Source organism: Zosterops lateralis, assembly GCF_965231275.1.
Source record: "Zosterops lateralis genome assembly, chromosome: 4".
NCBI lineage: Eukaryota > Metazoa > Chordata > Aves > Passeriformes > Zosteropidae > Zosterops > Zosterops lateralis.
This window is the reverse complement of record NC_139765.1, coordinates 54,309,840-54,325,511: the sequence shown is the minus strand read 5'-3', so window position 1 is coordinate 54,325,511 and position 15,672 is coordinate 54,309,840. Positions and strand designations below refer to the sequence as shown.

The window sequence follows — 15,672 nt, the reverse complement described above, 5'->3', positions numbered from 1 at the left end:
GAGACACTATTATTGAAATAGCTTCTAATTTATGTATTGCCACCTGTTACTGCGTTTATTATACGCATTTATAAAAGTCAAGTTCTGTCCATCGTCATGTAGTCTTTAATGTCAGTGTATTCACTGACCATGAGTATGCTAATCATGTGCTTACTGTATTTTTTTTAATATATTTTGACTCCATTAGTTCCCTGCAGACCATTTGGAGAACGGCTTAATTTTATAAATTAACTTTTGTAATGTGTCTGAAAATGAAAAGAGACTTTTCAGTCGCAGGAATCTGATTTATGACACCCAGTAACCAAATCTTCTTGCAACTGGGGCAAACCATACCGTGTTTAGTTACTTATTCCTCTCTTTATTCCTCTCTTTATTCCACTCTGATTCCGTCCAAAGCGACCAGCAGAGGGCTGCCTCCTTTCAAAATACTCCAACGGGAGAAAATGAGGCGGATTCATGAAACATTAGGCAAGGGAAAGTTTGGGTAACTGCAGAGAGTGGGTGGTGTAGATAAATACATTAAAAGTAGTCAGTTGGATTTGAAGCTGGTTTATGCTGGTTTTTGCACATATGACTTTTTTAAAAATCATAACTCAAAGAAACATTTATTCATAGCTGTCCAAGTTCAAACAGGATGAGAGTAGCTGTAACACTACCAAAAGGGAAGCCTGATAACACTGGGGTTTGAGTTCAACTTACAATACAATTTAAAAGGAAATTAAAGCTTTATATTCAACTTATAATACATTCCTATTTACAAGATAGGTTTGACATGAGACGTATAATCATCTTTTTACAAATAATAGGATAAATATTTACAAGCATTTATGGTATCTCCACTTCTGAGTGGCCAAAGCCAGCTGGGAGTCCTTCCTCTGCCAGCGATAAACCTGTTTTACTAAAATGATGCCCTCTTCAATATTCCCCACAAGGAGATACACCGTGGGACGGTGGGTTGGTGTCATCTTCTCTATACATTTTTCATTAATTAGCAGCCACTGTTGTATCATACTCTGAGTTTCGTAGGGCAAGAGTGAGCCCTGGGTAATGAATTCCACCTGGCATTCGATGTTATACTCTTGGTCCTCAAATGCTGTTCTCTTCTTGGACAGCTTTACTTTCACTGCTAAGGAAAAAGGAAAAGGAAATGCAAGTCAGACCATTTCTCAAATGCAGCAATAAACAGTACCAGTGAAAACAGCATAAGTCCTTACAAATATTACCATAATTTATGCTGACAGAGTATAGTGAGGCCTTTTCCAGCAAAAGCTTAAAAAATTTTTGAAAAATAAATTTTATGTAGTAAAGGTTTTTTTCCCATTGAATTAGGTGACTTGGAAAAAATATTTTCACAAGTGTAAGTAATTTATTTTTACCATCACACTGTTATGTCAGAGTTTCGGTAATTACATATTGTAAACTGTTGGTCTTGTTCTTGTATCACAAAACTGCCCAGCAATTGCCCAAGCAATTTTCCTGAAACTCACTTTGTCAATGTGTGGGATCTCTAGGCAAAAGTAGCATTTGATACCACCCTTTTAGATATTCCCTTTTCATTATAGGCATCTACCTACCCCACTTGACTCCATCAACAATTTTAACATGACATTTGTCTGTATTTCATGATCTAATGCTAGCCAAAGTCGCTGAAAATCTTTGCACTGCCATCAAAGGGCTTTCCAGGAACTCTCCAAGGCAAACTCCACTCATCACCCCAACAAGGCAACAGGAGGTAAGAATTCCTTTTACTGATATGATTTTCTGAGTCTCCTTCTCAGTAAGTTAGGTATCACAAAAAACTCATTCACAGAAGTAGCAAAGATACAGCATATACTGGTAAAACATCAAAGCTTTACTTTCAATTTAAATGCTATTAAAAGGCAAACTTGCTTATTTGGCTGCTTTTGACAGAAATATTTTCCATAAAGCATGTTGTAGCCAACTAGACCAGAAAAGCTATTTGGTTGGAAACCAGATCATTAATAAATCTTTCATGCGCAGTAAATCCTCCTTATATTTAGATTAGAAAGAACCTATTCTGAAAACCAACCTAAAGCTAATTTAGCAGCCAAACTATTAATCCTTTGAAATCCCTGCAGAAACTGTCACTAATTGTAATCCTAGTTTTAAAGCATTTAGAAGAAGAGTCTCTTTAATACCAGGTACATTAGCAAGGACTTGTTAGTCTCTTTAACACCAGATACATTAGCAAGGACTTACCAAAGTTACTATCACAGAAAACTTCAAGAACTCTTTTGTGTGTAAAGAATTCCTCCACTGCTGGGCAGGTCTGGCAGGTAGGCTTTGGTACAACTGATAAGAAGTTACAAAGTCTCATTGTTATCTTTTAGAATAATTTGTTTTAATTTTCTGCTGTCAAAGCAGAGACTCACTGTTTAACCAAAGGGATAGCAGACAAAATACACATCAAATACAAGGCCAGTGATAATAAGTAAAAGGTCAACACACTTCTCTGAAAATAAGGCTAGAGATGAAAAGGAGTTTCATTTTCCAAGCACATTCAACCCTTGTTCAGACTGACAAGATCAATTTTCAGCAGCAAATAAAATAACAAATACAGTATAATTTCTAGCACAACTGCAGTGGGTGGTAAGGGGTTAGGTGGCTGATTCTGCCAGTCACTCTGGGTTCAGCTGCACTGAGCCTGTGAATATATATGTATTTGGGTGCACTAGCAGCAGCTTAATCTTATTCTTTCCATAGAGTTAGTAAGTATAAATGCATTAGAAGGTTTGAACATTAATGCCAAGATAGCTCAGGTTTCTTTAAGGAAAATTAGATAAAATCATCTCAATTTTCCTAAGCTGATCTTATCCTTAGCTGATCCTAACCAACTTGTTGTATACAAGCATCTGTGATAAAGGCCATTGATAAGCTTATAAAGAGACCTCAAAGCAATTCAAGCATGGTGTGCTGCTGTGTGTGTAACACTACCCACAGCTGTGTAGGGTGATAATTACCTTCCTCCACTACCACAGCACAGCCTGCTGCACTGCTGACTTACAGCATGGAGGTCTGCTGCAGCCTGCACTGCCAGCACGGGCCCTCTGCCACCCATCTGCAGGAACACGTGAAGCACTAAAGGTAGACTTGGCTGCATTTACAAAATCACAGAAGGTCTGGGAACAGTGTCCCTTGTATCTCCTTGATCCCCAGGAACACGGGATATGGCCACCCTCCCCTCTGCCATCTCCGAGCTACCTTTATGCAAGTATTTATAGTCCTTAGTGAGAGGTGCCAGGCACGTGTCCTCATCTCCAGGGAATCGGTCACAGTCCAGGCTGGCAGGCCAGGAGTGGCCATGGCAGAGGAGCACGGGGGCGCAGCTGTCACGGACAGCAACACACATACTCCTGCAAGGATGGATGAACCTGTTGTTGGAAGAAATACCAGGCTGAGTCAGTTAGCTCAGTGATAACAGAAACTGTTACACCAGTGATTCCTGTGCAAAGTACATAATCTGTGCTGACATTTAACATCCTTCGATAATAATATAATTCCAGAAGCAGCAGCTATGCAAATTATGCAAGCGGTTTGTGTATGGACTGAGCTTACAATATTTAGTTATAGTTTAAAAAATGCATTTATGACAACCTGAGGAAAGCTTCAGTATGAGCCTGATTCTATTCACTGTAGGTGCTTCAACTCTAAATGAATAAGAATAGAGTGCAGCTGTAAAAAAATAAAAGATTATAAAGTTCAACTGTAACAAAATAAAACATTATATCCTTTAACAACACCGTTCATGTTCCCAAGGCAAACTAAAGTTGAAGCAAAACAAGTTTTCAGTATCTTTTTTTCTGATGAATACAAAAAAGCTAACAATTACTTCAGAAAAAGTGGAGATCACCTTTAGATTATGATAAACATGCATTTGATTTCATTCCCGTTGTGACAAAAAAGGCTGGAGTTTTGTACAGTGCTGTGATACTTACGTATCTAAACAGATGGGTGCAAACAGGGAGCACAGGAATGTCCTCACGTGAGGGTGACAGTCTGTGTGTGCAAGGTGCTGCCAGGTGGTGGATTTTTGGATAACTTCTGCCATGCTTGTGTGTCCCATCAGGTTGGGAAGTCTCATTTCAGAGTATCCAATCTTTTGGCACATGCCCATCTCCTTGGGTATCACTACGCATTTTGTGGATAATCCAATGTCCAAGGCTGTTGCCACTTTTAGGAAACCATTCACAGCAAAAACAAGTATTTTTGCAGCCAATAACATCTTCCAGTGGCTCCTGGGCTGCTGAACAGGGAGCTGTCAAACCACTCAAGTGCAGAGGCATGCTGAAAACCTTGTGGCTTATATATCCCAAGAGCTTAATGAACTGTTGGTTATCAAGTGCTTATCAAATCACTTGAGACAAGACCAGATCTTATTGCCTAATCAAGGGATTGTTGTGACAGCCAGGGAGGTGGAGAAAAAGTATAGATGTATGTTCCCCAAAGACGCTGATCTGGAATGGCCTTTTGCATGTCCCATGGTGTCAGTGGCTGCAGCTTGCTATGTAGCATATTAAATTTTGACACCTGGAAGGTTCACTATGTTCTTTCAAAAACAAATTAAGAGATCCCCCAGAAACGGGGTTGGGCAGACATGCTGTCTCCTGGGGCTTCTGTGTCTCCTTTGTTTTCAGACACTGCTGACATGACAGAAAAAAACAGCCCAGATTGACTTATCAAGTGAAAATATTTTGCTTGTGCTAATGGCCCATGTCTCTTCCACTGTTTTACAATGTAGAAGAGGCACTTTCTTTTGTCAAGCACTATAAAACATCTGCTATTAACCAAGTATTTTGACTAGAAATTTGGATTCCTATTGTGTGATGTGCTAAAGGCCCCAACTTCTATTTAATTGACACCTGAAAATACAGAGTTGAATTTGTAGCACTGTTGTGACTATCAGTATTTACTCAGGAAAAAAAAAGTTACACATTTTTATTGTTTTGAATGAAGCTGCCTACATTTAAAAATCCTCAAATAATGCAGATATTATAATAATTATAATAATGCAAATTTCAACTATTTATTAATAAATTATAATTATGTTAAAATGTATGAAAGCAAATGATGCCAGATGTGCACGTTTTCTGTTCATAGCACAAAAAAAAAAAAGGCATTATCATTGTTAGTAGAGCTCTTTGCTATAGAGAAGTTAGGAACCAATTAAGATGAAAGAGGATCTAAGTAATCCATATTTACCTATTATGAATAGAAAAGTCAGATTATGAGTTTTAAAAGCTGAAGATCTAAACAAAGCATTTTGTGGAGATTATTTTATTTGATGAAAATATTTTTTCCAATTAGTTATAGGTGTCTATTTCCACATCTGGTTACATGATTAATTAGCAGAAATCTTTAGCTATTAGTAATTTGTAGTTGGATCTACTGTAAAATATCTCTCTTGGATATTAGGCTAAAATAAGTACATTCATAATAGTGTATCATCTAGTATTACTGATGCTTGATTAAAATACATTTTTTTCAGAAACTATAGCTTTTTGTGTTTATGTGAGATGTAGCACACTTAGAAAATGCATCACATATAATATACAGGTTTATATTTGTAGGTGAGGTTACTAATCTTAGCATCTTTGAAACCAAAGACAACCCACTACTGATTCCTCCTTAGCTGCCTTCTTTACTCTAAGCTACTAGTAAACTTACAGTATCTGTTCAAAAAAGTAGGAAAAAAATGACAGCATGCAAGGTCCCAGGAATTAAAAATGTATTTAAAGCAACTGTCAGTTTTTCTTCTCATGCTTTGTTGTCAGAATGGTGTTTTTCCCAGCAAATGTGGTTTCTCTGTATCCATTACCTCACCTCAAAGCAGAGGAACTGAATACCTCACCTTGCTGACATAGGCCTGATGATAGCTTCCCTTTGGCAGGTGCTCCATGTATTTCTTAAGAAGTTAGAGCCTTCAGTAAAAGTCCCATCCTTGCTAAATCCCATCAGGTTGGAAAGTCTCATTTCTTCTCATGTCTGCAGGCCACACTTTCACACAACTGCTCTTGCTACCATTTTGCAGTGAAATGATTTCCTGGAGCTGCTTAACCCAAGGAGAGGGAGGTCCAGGCCAAGCCAACTGCACAGCCCTTCGTCTTGTAATTTTATAAAATGAATCAAATTCCTGTCTCCAGTGATATTCTTCTGTAATACTTCTCTCATCTGATTGCTATCTGAAAGTAGGTGGCCAGATCTCTGGTGAAAGAAACCTTTCTCTTGCATGTGGAGTATGCTATTACATGCAGATTTCTAAATAGTATAAAACATAGAATAAGAAATAGTATTTGGTCTCTCAACTATTTATATGGTTTTCTCTGTGTTGTTCTCAGTGTCTGTCTCACAACCTACAAGAAAACCTGATTCAACTTAAAATCTGACTCAGTGTTGTTACTCCAGCTGATGAGGGGTTTCTGAGTCTTCAGCTGTGCTCTTGGTGCTGCTCTGCAGGAGGAGGGGTGCTGTCGCCTTCCTGCTGCCTAAAACCAGCCCATGCCAGGCCTGTGCTGGGCTGAGCTCTGGCTGTACCCAAAACCTTGTGTGCTGCCTTGTGAGCCAGTGGGGCTGATCTGAGAGGTCCCTGGATCATGACTGATGGACAGAACAGAAGCAAGCACAAGGAGAAAGTGTGAGACAAAGAGCATCTAATAAGAGCTAATACCTATCCTGGCAAACTCAGTCTCCATAGGAACTGTCTTAGAAATAAATAATTGTGTATCTCTGAGTCAGTTTCCTGCCAGGCTTCCCAGGGAGTAGGTCATTTATGAGCCACTATGGAGCTGTGCTTTTAAGTCTCTTTTAGCCTCTTAGAGGCATCCAACTATCTTTTGATGCTTTGCTTTTGGAAAGCTGACTTTTAGTAGACTCAAAAATTGTCCCCAGTTTCAAGAGAAAAATATGCCTAAATGCCTTTGCTGGACACTCATGACTGTACTGGGTCCAAAGGGTGGTTCTGAAGCAAGATCATTATCCTTAATTCAGTAATTTTTGACAGCCATCTTCTCTCAGGAAAGAGAATAATTTATGGGAGCTTCTGATTCTTTTCTGGAAGTGACTTTGTTCAAGTGCGTCAAATTCCTTATCCTGTGCTATTTTCAGTGTCATAATTTATTAAGGAATTTACCAATTTCACATGCTTTTCACTACACTCCCAGATCACTTTTAAGTAAGGGACAGTGCTTCTGTTCAGGCTCAATTATTTTGATGTTCTTCATGAGCAGATGTTACCTTTGAACTCGGTTTGACAGCAAGCCTTTATAATTTTAAATTTTTAGCAGGAGTCTTGCAGAACAGTTATTAAAAGTGAGCATGCAGAATAGATTGCCATTGGTTGGAGACTGCTACAGGTCAGCAGATGTTGGCAGAAGCATAACCTGTGGGCAACCCTGTTGCTGTGCCATAGATTCTCCTTTTTTTTTTTGCAGACACTCAGCTGCTCATTTCATTCTGGGCAAAAAACATCAAGCAAATATACACACAGATTGATTTTGTGAACACAGTAAACTGTTTTACTGTTGCTACACTAGCTAAACATTCAGATTGCACAAAACCTGGCAGCTCAGTATTCCTGTTTGTAGTGATATATGTCTGTAGAGGGTGCTTGAACAAAGACTGGCTAAAGTGAAAAAAAAAGAGATTAGTTTAAAAAGCTATCATGGCAATTGCAGTGCCTGCATACAGTTAGAGATCTCAAAATCTGGAGTCCAGCTACTGCTCTTTGAGACTTCTGAAGAAAGCTGTGTGGTGGTTCCCTTAGCCACAGGCTGTATTTATTGTTCCTGGATATGAGCAAGGGACACCTGCTGATGGACCGTGATAAGAGGAACAGTGGCTGGAGGCTGGTCCCTGCCCACCTCTGTGTCCTCTCCTTTGACTGTTACCAGGGAGACAGACAGAGATTAACCAGGAGCCACCCATCAGAGCCCAGTAAGAAACAGGATTGAAATTTTCTTCAAAGAAAGCAGGGGGTTGAGAGCAAATTTGCAGATGTAGGGATTTTTCGTTTTAATCTAAACATTTGTTGCAATATTTGGCTGGAGTAATTTTTAACTGGAGTTAATTGTAGAGATGCAAGGCTCCCAGACAAAGATCAAAGCTTGTAACCATGCAGGAAGGCAGGGGAGAGGTGGTCCTTGCTCTGATGAAAGCTTAAAGCTTTGCTGGACTAACATCTGCAGTGCAGGATTTACTTCATAACATTTCCTTTGCTTTATTAAAAAAATAATTAGGCCACATATGGTATTTGTAAAACAGCAGAGATAGAGTCATGGATGCCTTTGAATGCCTTTGAAAAGACCTCATTAATTTATTTGTCACAATGGTTTTAGCATTGGTTCAATTTTTAAAGGACAGAAATGCTGTATTTCCTTATAAATCTGTAATGGAAACTTACAGGCTCACTGCTTTGGCTCAGTGCTGTCCCTTTTACTGTCAGGTGATTAACTGAGAGTTTATTTTAATAGTGAAAGAGAAATTCGATGCTTTGGGTGACCCAAACTTAGTTTCTGAGTCTGCCACATTTCTTCTGGAAGCTGCACTGTACTCCTGCACACACAGATTGTCCTGGTTAACAGTGATCAGGGGATGCTGGAGTTAAACATGTTCAAATGTGAAGTGTTCAGATGCTACAGGAGTGGGGAGAGGGCATGTAAATACCCACACGGATCCCAAGAGCATCACTTAAAGCACAAGGGTGCTGAATACTATACAAAAACTGGGCAAGTAGCATTTTCTGAGTAGGCCAAGTCAGTCAGGGCCAAAAAAAGGATACAGGAAGATGGGGTGACTTGCTAACCAGCTGGCAGCTAGTGCAGGCATACAAATCTGAGCTTTGACATCACAATGTTCATTGACCCATTCAGCTTTTGGAGGTTCTGCCCAGCAATGTTTTGTCAATGCAGAGAAGGATAATTTGTGTAAAGTGATTTGAGAGGAAGAAGTGAAATCCAGTACTGACTTACTAGTGACACACTCACAAAATTGCATTTAGGCCATGTCCTGTGTGCTGCACGTCAGGGCCTTGTGGTTAATACCACTGCCCTAACCATTGGTTAAATGCCCTGTGAAGCTGTTTGCTTTCAAGAGGGCTGAAAATAGGAAAGAAATGCTGGTACAGTTGTTGTTAAGAAAGTGGATTTTTGTTTTTCAGCAATAAAAACCATGGCAGTGTTTTTTGGTTTTGCTCCAGGGGTAAGCAAATTCCAAATAATGGCTTTCACGTGGGAGCAAAATACAGACTGTCTGAATTTAGGGTTTTACACTATTGATCATATACCAGATGAGCACCTTCCACAAACAGCCAGTCATAATAGCCATTCTTCTCCGTTCTTCCTCAGGTAAAAAATTAAATGTCTCAGGGTATTTTTATTCCTTGGTTAGTATTGGTTTGCTGCTTTGCCTAATATCTTTCTTTTTAATCTTGAGTCGGTTTTACTGGATTTCAATTTCATTTTGCTCTGATTTAATTTTGTGAAAGGACTATTTGACAAATAGAGTATCATGTATTTCAGGCACAATTTCTGACACAGAAAAGCTCCTCTTTTCTTTTAGACTTAAGCTGCCTTTGCAGTGTTTTGGCAACTGGGCTGATGCCGGTTTTCCCTCTATCAAATTTCTATCATAGCTGAGTCCCAGGTCATGAACTGTCTGTCACTGACAGCTCCGAATGAAATAAAAAGTGAAGTTGAACACAGAGCGCACTGAATTGTTTCTAAGCCTCTGTGAACATAAGGGAATACAAGTAGACTCGAACTCTCATAGGGAGACAGGGCAACAGCTGTTTGGGCTACAAGTAAACATTACATACCAACTATTTGTAGTCCATTGAGAAAGTAAACATCGTCACCTTGTCTATTCCCCCTCCCCGGTTCTTTCTTTGTCTGTCGTCTGTACCCAAGTAGTGATCATCGAGATAAGACAGAAATACATTAAGTCTTGAAAATCGTGTCTGGCTTCTAGCTGCCACTAGAGATAGCTCTATCAGTTAAACAAGTAAAACCCCGGGAGAGTGCTCTGCTGACTCCAGCACGCCGGGAGCCCATCCCTTTTAAGTCGCTTGGCGATATTTCGCATTTAACTTCTATATATCCCAGCCACCAGCAGGAAATGCTGTCGGCATCTGACGTTTTCATAACACATGGCAGGCCAGGCTTGATTCACTTTAATACCATGGGAAGCAGCAGACTTGAAGCTCCTGTTTAAAAGGCAAACTTCAGCCTAAATGCTTTACTGAATTAGCAAAATTGAAATAGTTTCTTTAACGTTTCAAATACAAATACACTGATGTGCTTCAAATACCTGAATTGGATATTATGGCCAAATCTTCTCTAAGCCAGATTCCCTTGTTGAATAATGCAGATACATAAATTTATTCATAGATTCATAAAATCATTTGGGTTGGAAAAGACCTTTAAGACCACCAAGTCCAGCCATAAACCTAACCCTGCAAAGTCCCACTGCACCACATCCCTAAATGCAATATCTACATGTCTTTTGAATACTCCCAGGGAATGTGACTCAACCACTTCCCTGGGCAGCCTGTTGCAATACTTGGTAACTCTTTCCATGAAGTCATATTTCCTCATATCCAGTGTAAACCTACTCTGGCACACCTTGATGGTAAAATGTAATCTCATTCCAGATACTGAATATGTATTTAAATCTAAATAACCAAAGCAAATGTTCCTGTTGCAAATGTTCTTGGTGAAACCAAAGGCTTGGTAAAGAAACCAAAGAAATAGTCAATTACACCCTGGACATGAATTAGAGCTTCTGATCATTTTTTGGTGTTTTTGTTTGTTTGTTTGTTTTGTTACAAACTTCTGTCCAAACCAGGATTCATATTGTTTTAAAGACTGTAGAATGGAATATTAAAATTTCAAAAAGAAAATATATTTTCTTGATAACTCCTAGCTTTAGGTTTTTATATTAGCATAGTGTTGGAAAAAGATTTATTATTTTGGGCTTTCTAACTAAAAACTTTTTAATTCAAGTACAGAGGTGTGTACTCAACTTTGTTCAAAACAAATAGTTGTGTCCTGAACTCTAATGTGTATATAGATAATATTCAAAAACTTCTTGGATTCTGAGAAAATACATTTTTAACTGTGGCAATTACAAATTACAAGAGTAACTGCTTCACAAATTAATGTGTCCATTCATAGGGTATGGTATATAATTTTTACCTAACAGCTATACAAGTATTTGATAGGAATAGTTATTTTCTGTTCTGCACCATGAACTATGTGCTTAAAGGCTAAGGATTACTCACTGACAGTGTGAATATTTTTTTTCACTCCCCTATTTTAGATATTACCTTACCCATACCAATAACCACAAAAGGGAGCTTTTTGAAGTCTTTAAGGCACCTTCCTATCCTGACAAAAGATACGTTGCTATAGCAGCTGCCACTAATCTACTTTGTTTCAGTATTTCTCAAAACATTTTTCAAGGTTCAATGAATGAAGCAACTGGCCTTATGTGTAACCTGTTTTGACTGCAAATGCTCAGCCAAATCACACCTCGGTGTGAGGAGTGAAGAATTCAAGAGAGAAGGAGCACAACACTGTGGCAGACAACTGGCAGGTCCATGCCAGGCATTAGGTGGATCATCATGGGCAGGTCTAGATTTCAAACAGGATAATGTGTTCACAGACACTATTTTTCTATTTGAACCTCTATTATTTTCTCTCTGTTATCATGCAGGGATGGTATCTCTGTAAATATTGTCTGTCTTTTTGTCTGCCTAAGACATCTAAAACACTTTTGTAAAAGTAAGTGGATTCTGCATCTTGTATTCTTATTAAATCTTTTTAAATGCACTTTAATGGTGAATGCATAGTGCCTTCCTGTAAACGCTGATGATGGGCCTGCAAAATCTGTAAAACCTCAGCAATTGTTCCTGTAAAGAGGATTCACATTGCCACAGCCACTACCACAGCAAGCCTGAGAGTTACAGAATCAACCACTTCATGCCCTCCCTTCTGTTTTGTGGGACAGCCACATCAGTATTCATGAGAGGCTTAAAATTCTCTGCAAAGGGGGAGAATTCAATTTAAAAAAAACCAAAAACCAAACCAAACAAACCACAAATCAGTCTTTAAAGAGACAGCATAGATGCAATGTGCTATACAAAAAGATAGGGAAGAAAAAATATCTTCTCTTTCTCTGAGCCTTGGGGCAGATGGCAGGCTCCTTCTTTTTCTGTGATGGTTTATGTTGCACAGTTGCCTCTGTTGACATCAAAGACATTTGGTTTCTATTACCCTATCTTGAAGAGAAATTCACTGATAAAGCAGTCTCCACCCTAATGATTAAACTCTATTTGGATTTCAATACTTGGGCAGAGCCCCTGAGCCAGCAGGCCAGGATTAGAGGGTCTGAGACTTCAGACTTCAGCGCCCATTTGCTAATCTGAGTGCAGACTGCGAGGCCTGCCTGTGAAATGTTATGCCACTTGGTCTTCACAGCCCTTTCTTTACCTTCATTTCAGGGCAACCATTTCCTTCCAGTGGAGCTACTGGGAAGTGAAATGGGTGAATTCATCCTAAATAGCTACACAACAAGAAGAGCTGAGTAAATAAGGAAAAAATGTAGAGCAATAATTTAGAAATAGCTCAAAATCAAACAGCATCTAAATGATCTCTAAAACTATGGTTTACTTCTAATTAGTATATGAAGCTCAGGGAGGTACAGCCAGAGAAATAATTAGATTTACAGTTAGACAGGAGAGACTGATGGTTCTTTTGGTCTTAGGATCCATTTTCATTCTCTAAATAGCATTAAGGGTTTCATGCTGGTTGCAGTGATCAAAGATTGATAACTGTCTCCACAAGAGGCTCCTTTCATTATGGAAACCATAGAGAAGCAAATAGTTTAGAGGGGAAGGCATTTTGAAATTAGACTGGAGCATCCAGAGAAAAAGGATTTCTGATTGCAGCTCTAGTTTCACACCATAAAAGGTGCATGTTTGCCTGACAGTTTCCTCAGCTGTTTTCCTTTGCTCTTACATGTCTCTGATAAAAGTGATAAAAGCTATTGCCACTCCCCATAAGCCTTGTTACATCTACATCTCTACAGCATTACTAATGTTAAATGCATTGGGACAGGAGACCTTTGAATTGTTTGGTGAGAGAGGAAACTACTTTTAGAAATATCCAGAGAAAATGCTGTATGTTTCCCTTCATACTGAGTAGCATTTTTCTCCCTGATATTCTAGCAAAATGAAACAGAGGTACTGGAGTTACTGACAGGTTCTGTACCTAAGGAAGGCAAAGGCAGTTTCTATAATCCCTGACTGTACCCTGGAAGGCAATATTCTGCCTATTTTGCGTATACTGACTATTAGAATACATCCTATTGCTGTCAGTGTCTTATGGCAGACCTTTACGTAAGCAAAACTGACAAAGGTGGCCAGCCAACAGACCACTCTTTCCCTCTTTTTGGTGAATTATCTTTCACAACATTCTATAAAATGCTTGGGTTTGGTCCATGATATTGAAAAAGCATCCGTATGGGAGGTACTTTCCCTGCCATAGGGTTGGCTCAATAAAGCAACCTCATCCTAATACTTTGGCTTCAGCAAGGGATACTGCAGATGTATATGCCAATCTTTAAAGGGAACAAATAACTTCTGTCCCTATGCTTCCTGAAGTCCTTACACAGCAATTCTGTCCCAATGCTCTGGTGGGAGGAGCCAGCTTGGATCCATGGCCACACATGAGGACATTCACTTGGCTACTTCTTTCTCTGAGGATTAGCTGTATTTGGTTTTCTTGGTTAGAATACTGCTTGAGTAGATAAAACTAACACAGAAAAATGAGGGTAATTGGTGCTTCAAATTCTTTCAACTTCCAAGTTTTCATTTTTCTCCTTTCCAAGAGAAAAAGACCATTTATGGTAGAAGGCCCTTCACAACAAGCCCTGCTGTCATGCCCATGTTTACTAAGGTCTAACATTTCTGGACAAGAAGAAAGAGATTTAGTCTTGTTTAAAACTCCTAGCTGATCACAAAGGATGTATGAACCAGCTGAAGATGTCGCAACATTATATTAGAGAAGATTTTGTTAACGCTAAAGGGGCCCTCAGGCATCCACTGGTATGAATTTGATACATTAAGGCAAGCCAGTGTGTGGGACACAGCAATGCTCTCTGCTTGCTTGGCTCAGCTCTTCAGCCTTCCCTGAGCATCTTCTCATGGGAAGTCATGCTTACCCCACTGCTAAGATCTGAGGTTACAGCATAAAGGGACTTTCCCCTGTACATTAATAATTTATGTCTCAAATTACTCTAATGATACCAAACACTAGTTATGGAAAGCAGTTCAAAAGCTGGAAGACATGCAGCAAGTTCATAACATTAATCATATCAAATCCAGGTGATCAAAACTACTAATCCAGCCATAAAGCATAAGAGGCCATAAAACCCATTGAGAAACCTAAGGAAACATAGTTAATGTTCTGTTTTAAAGATTTGCAATGGCAATACTTAGCAGAAAAAGTAATTATAGTTATAGTGAGCTGTTCATTAGAAGAATCACACTCATTTAATTGAGTCTCCAAATACTCACTCATTTTTGTATGGCCATAGTTTCACCATCTGTTCTGAAAATTCAGCAACCTGAATGCAAAACTGTACCAGAGTGCTTGAAAGCTATATGGGGAGTCATGTTTGAAGTCTGTAAGGTGACATGAGACCTAGAGTTTATATGTGTGCCTGGTGACTTAGCCCTCCCACTCTGCCAGCAGGCAGTACTTGATCTCAGTGTTCACAGTATTCTCACCACTGTGGTTTTACTTTTCTGATGAGTCTGATTGTTCATTTACAATATTAATAATGCCTTAAAAAAAAAACCTTCCTGTGTTGTATTTTCTTTCTTTAAAGGAAATCTGTGCTCTCTTGCAGTAATTTTCTTTCCTATCTAATCATTACCTTTTGCACAAATGCATCACGTATGAAAAATTTCATGCATGATGTTGTCATGACCCTTAGTCCAAATGCACACTCACAGCAACCTACAGTAGCTTTGCAAATGGCACAGAAATATGTATTCATTCCACTTATTATGGAGCACTGCCAACAAATCTTTTTAACTTGACCCTAATATAATGTAAACCACTACATCTAGGTCAGGGCAGATGGCAGGGGGCAAGTGGGGACAGCCCCAGCCCTGGGTGTGGGGCACCTCCCTGGGGAAGGGACAGGCCAGACTGGGACATCAGCCTGTGGGTGGAGGTGGTTTGGTGGGACCCATGGCCAGGGACATGGCTGTGGGGTCGTGAGGAGCTGCAACTCAGGCAGGGCCAAGGCAAGAGCCTCTGCTGGAAGCAGCTCCCCTATCAGGGTTTGCCCCCACAGTGCCTGGGAGCCTCCCCCAAGGTCACTATGGGGAAGGGGCCACCCTTGGCTGCAGTGGCTCTGAGCTGCCCCCCAGCCCCAGCAGCCCAAGCTTCGTGACCTCCTGCAGATGCTCTCATAACCCTCACAGCAGAGCTCACCATCAGGCTTTCCCAAACAACTACCTCACAATGACTGCTTTGTTACTCGTTTATGGTTGAGAACAGCAGACAAGAGATGACAGCCACATGCACCCATCAGTTCAGCTGAGCAGAGTTTTGCTCTGTTGGCTCTGTGGCCATGTCAGTGCTAGTA

General features: G+C 39.7%; 1 protein-coding gene across 1 annotated transcript; it reads right to left on the bottom strand.

The window, feature by feature from the left end:
• Positions 1 to 815: 815 nt before the first annotated feature.
• LOC310908533 (secreted frizzled-related protein 2-like) lies at positions 816 to 4,243 on the bottom strand (the record flags this gene model as incomplete). The annotated part of the gene is made up of 4 exons (XM_083859666.1): positions 816 to 1,126; positions 2,221 to 2,313; positions 3,223 to 3,392; positions 3,957 to 4,243. The coding sequence occupies 4 exons, from the start codon at positions 4,241 to 4,243 to the stop codon at positions 816 to 818; spliced, it is 861 nt and encodes a 286-aa protein (XP_083715792.1).
• Between the last annotated feature and the right edge of the window lie 11,429 nt (positions 4,244 to 15,672).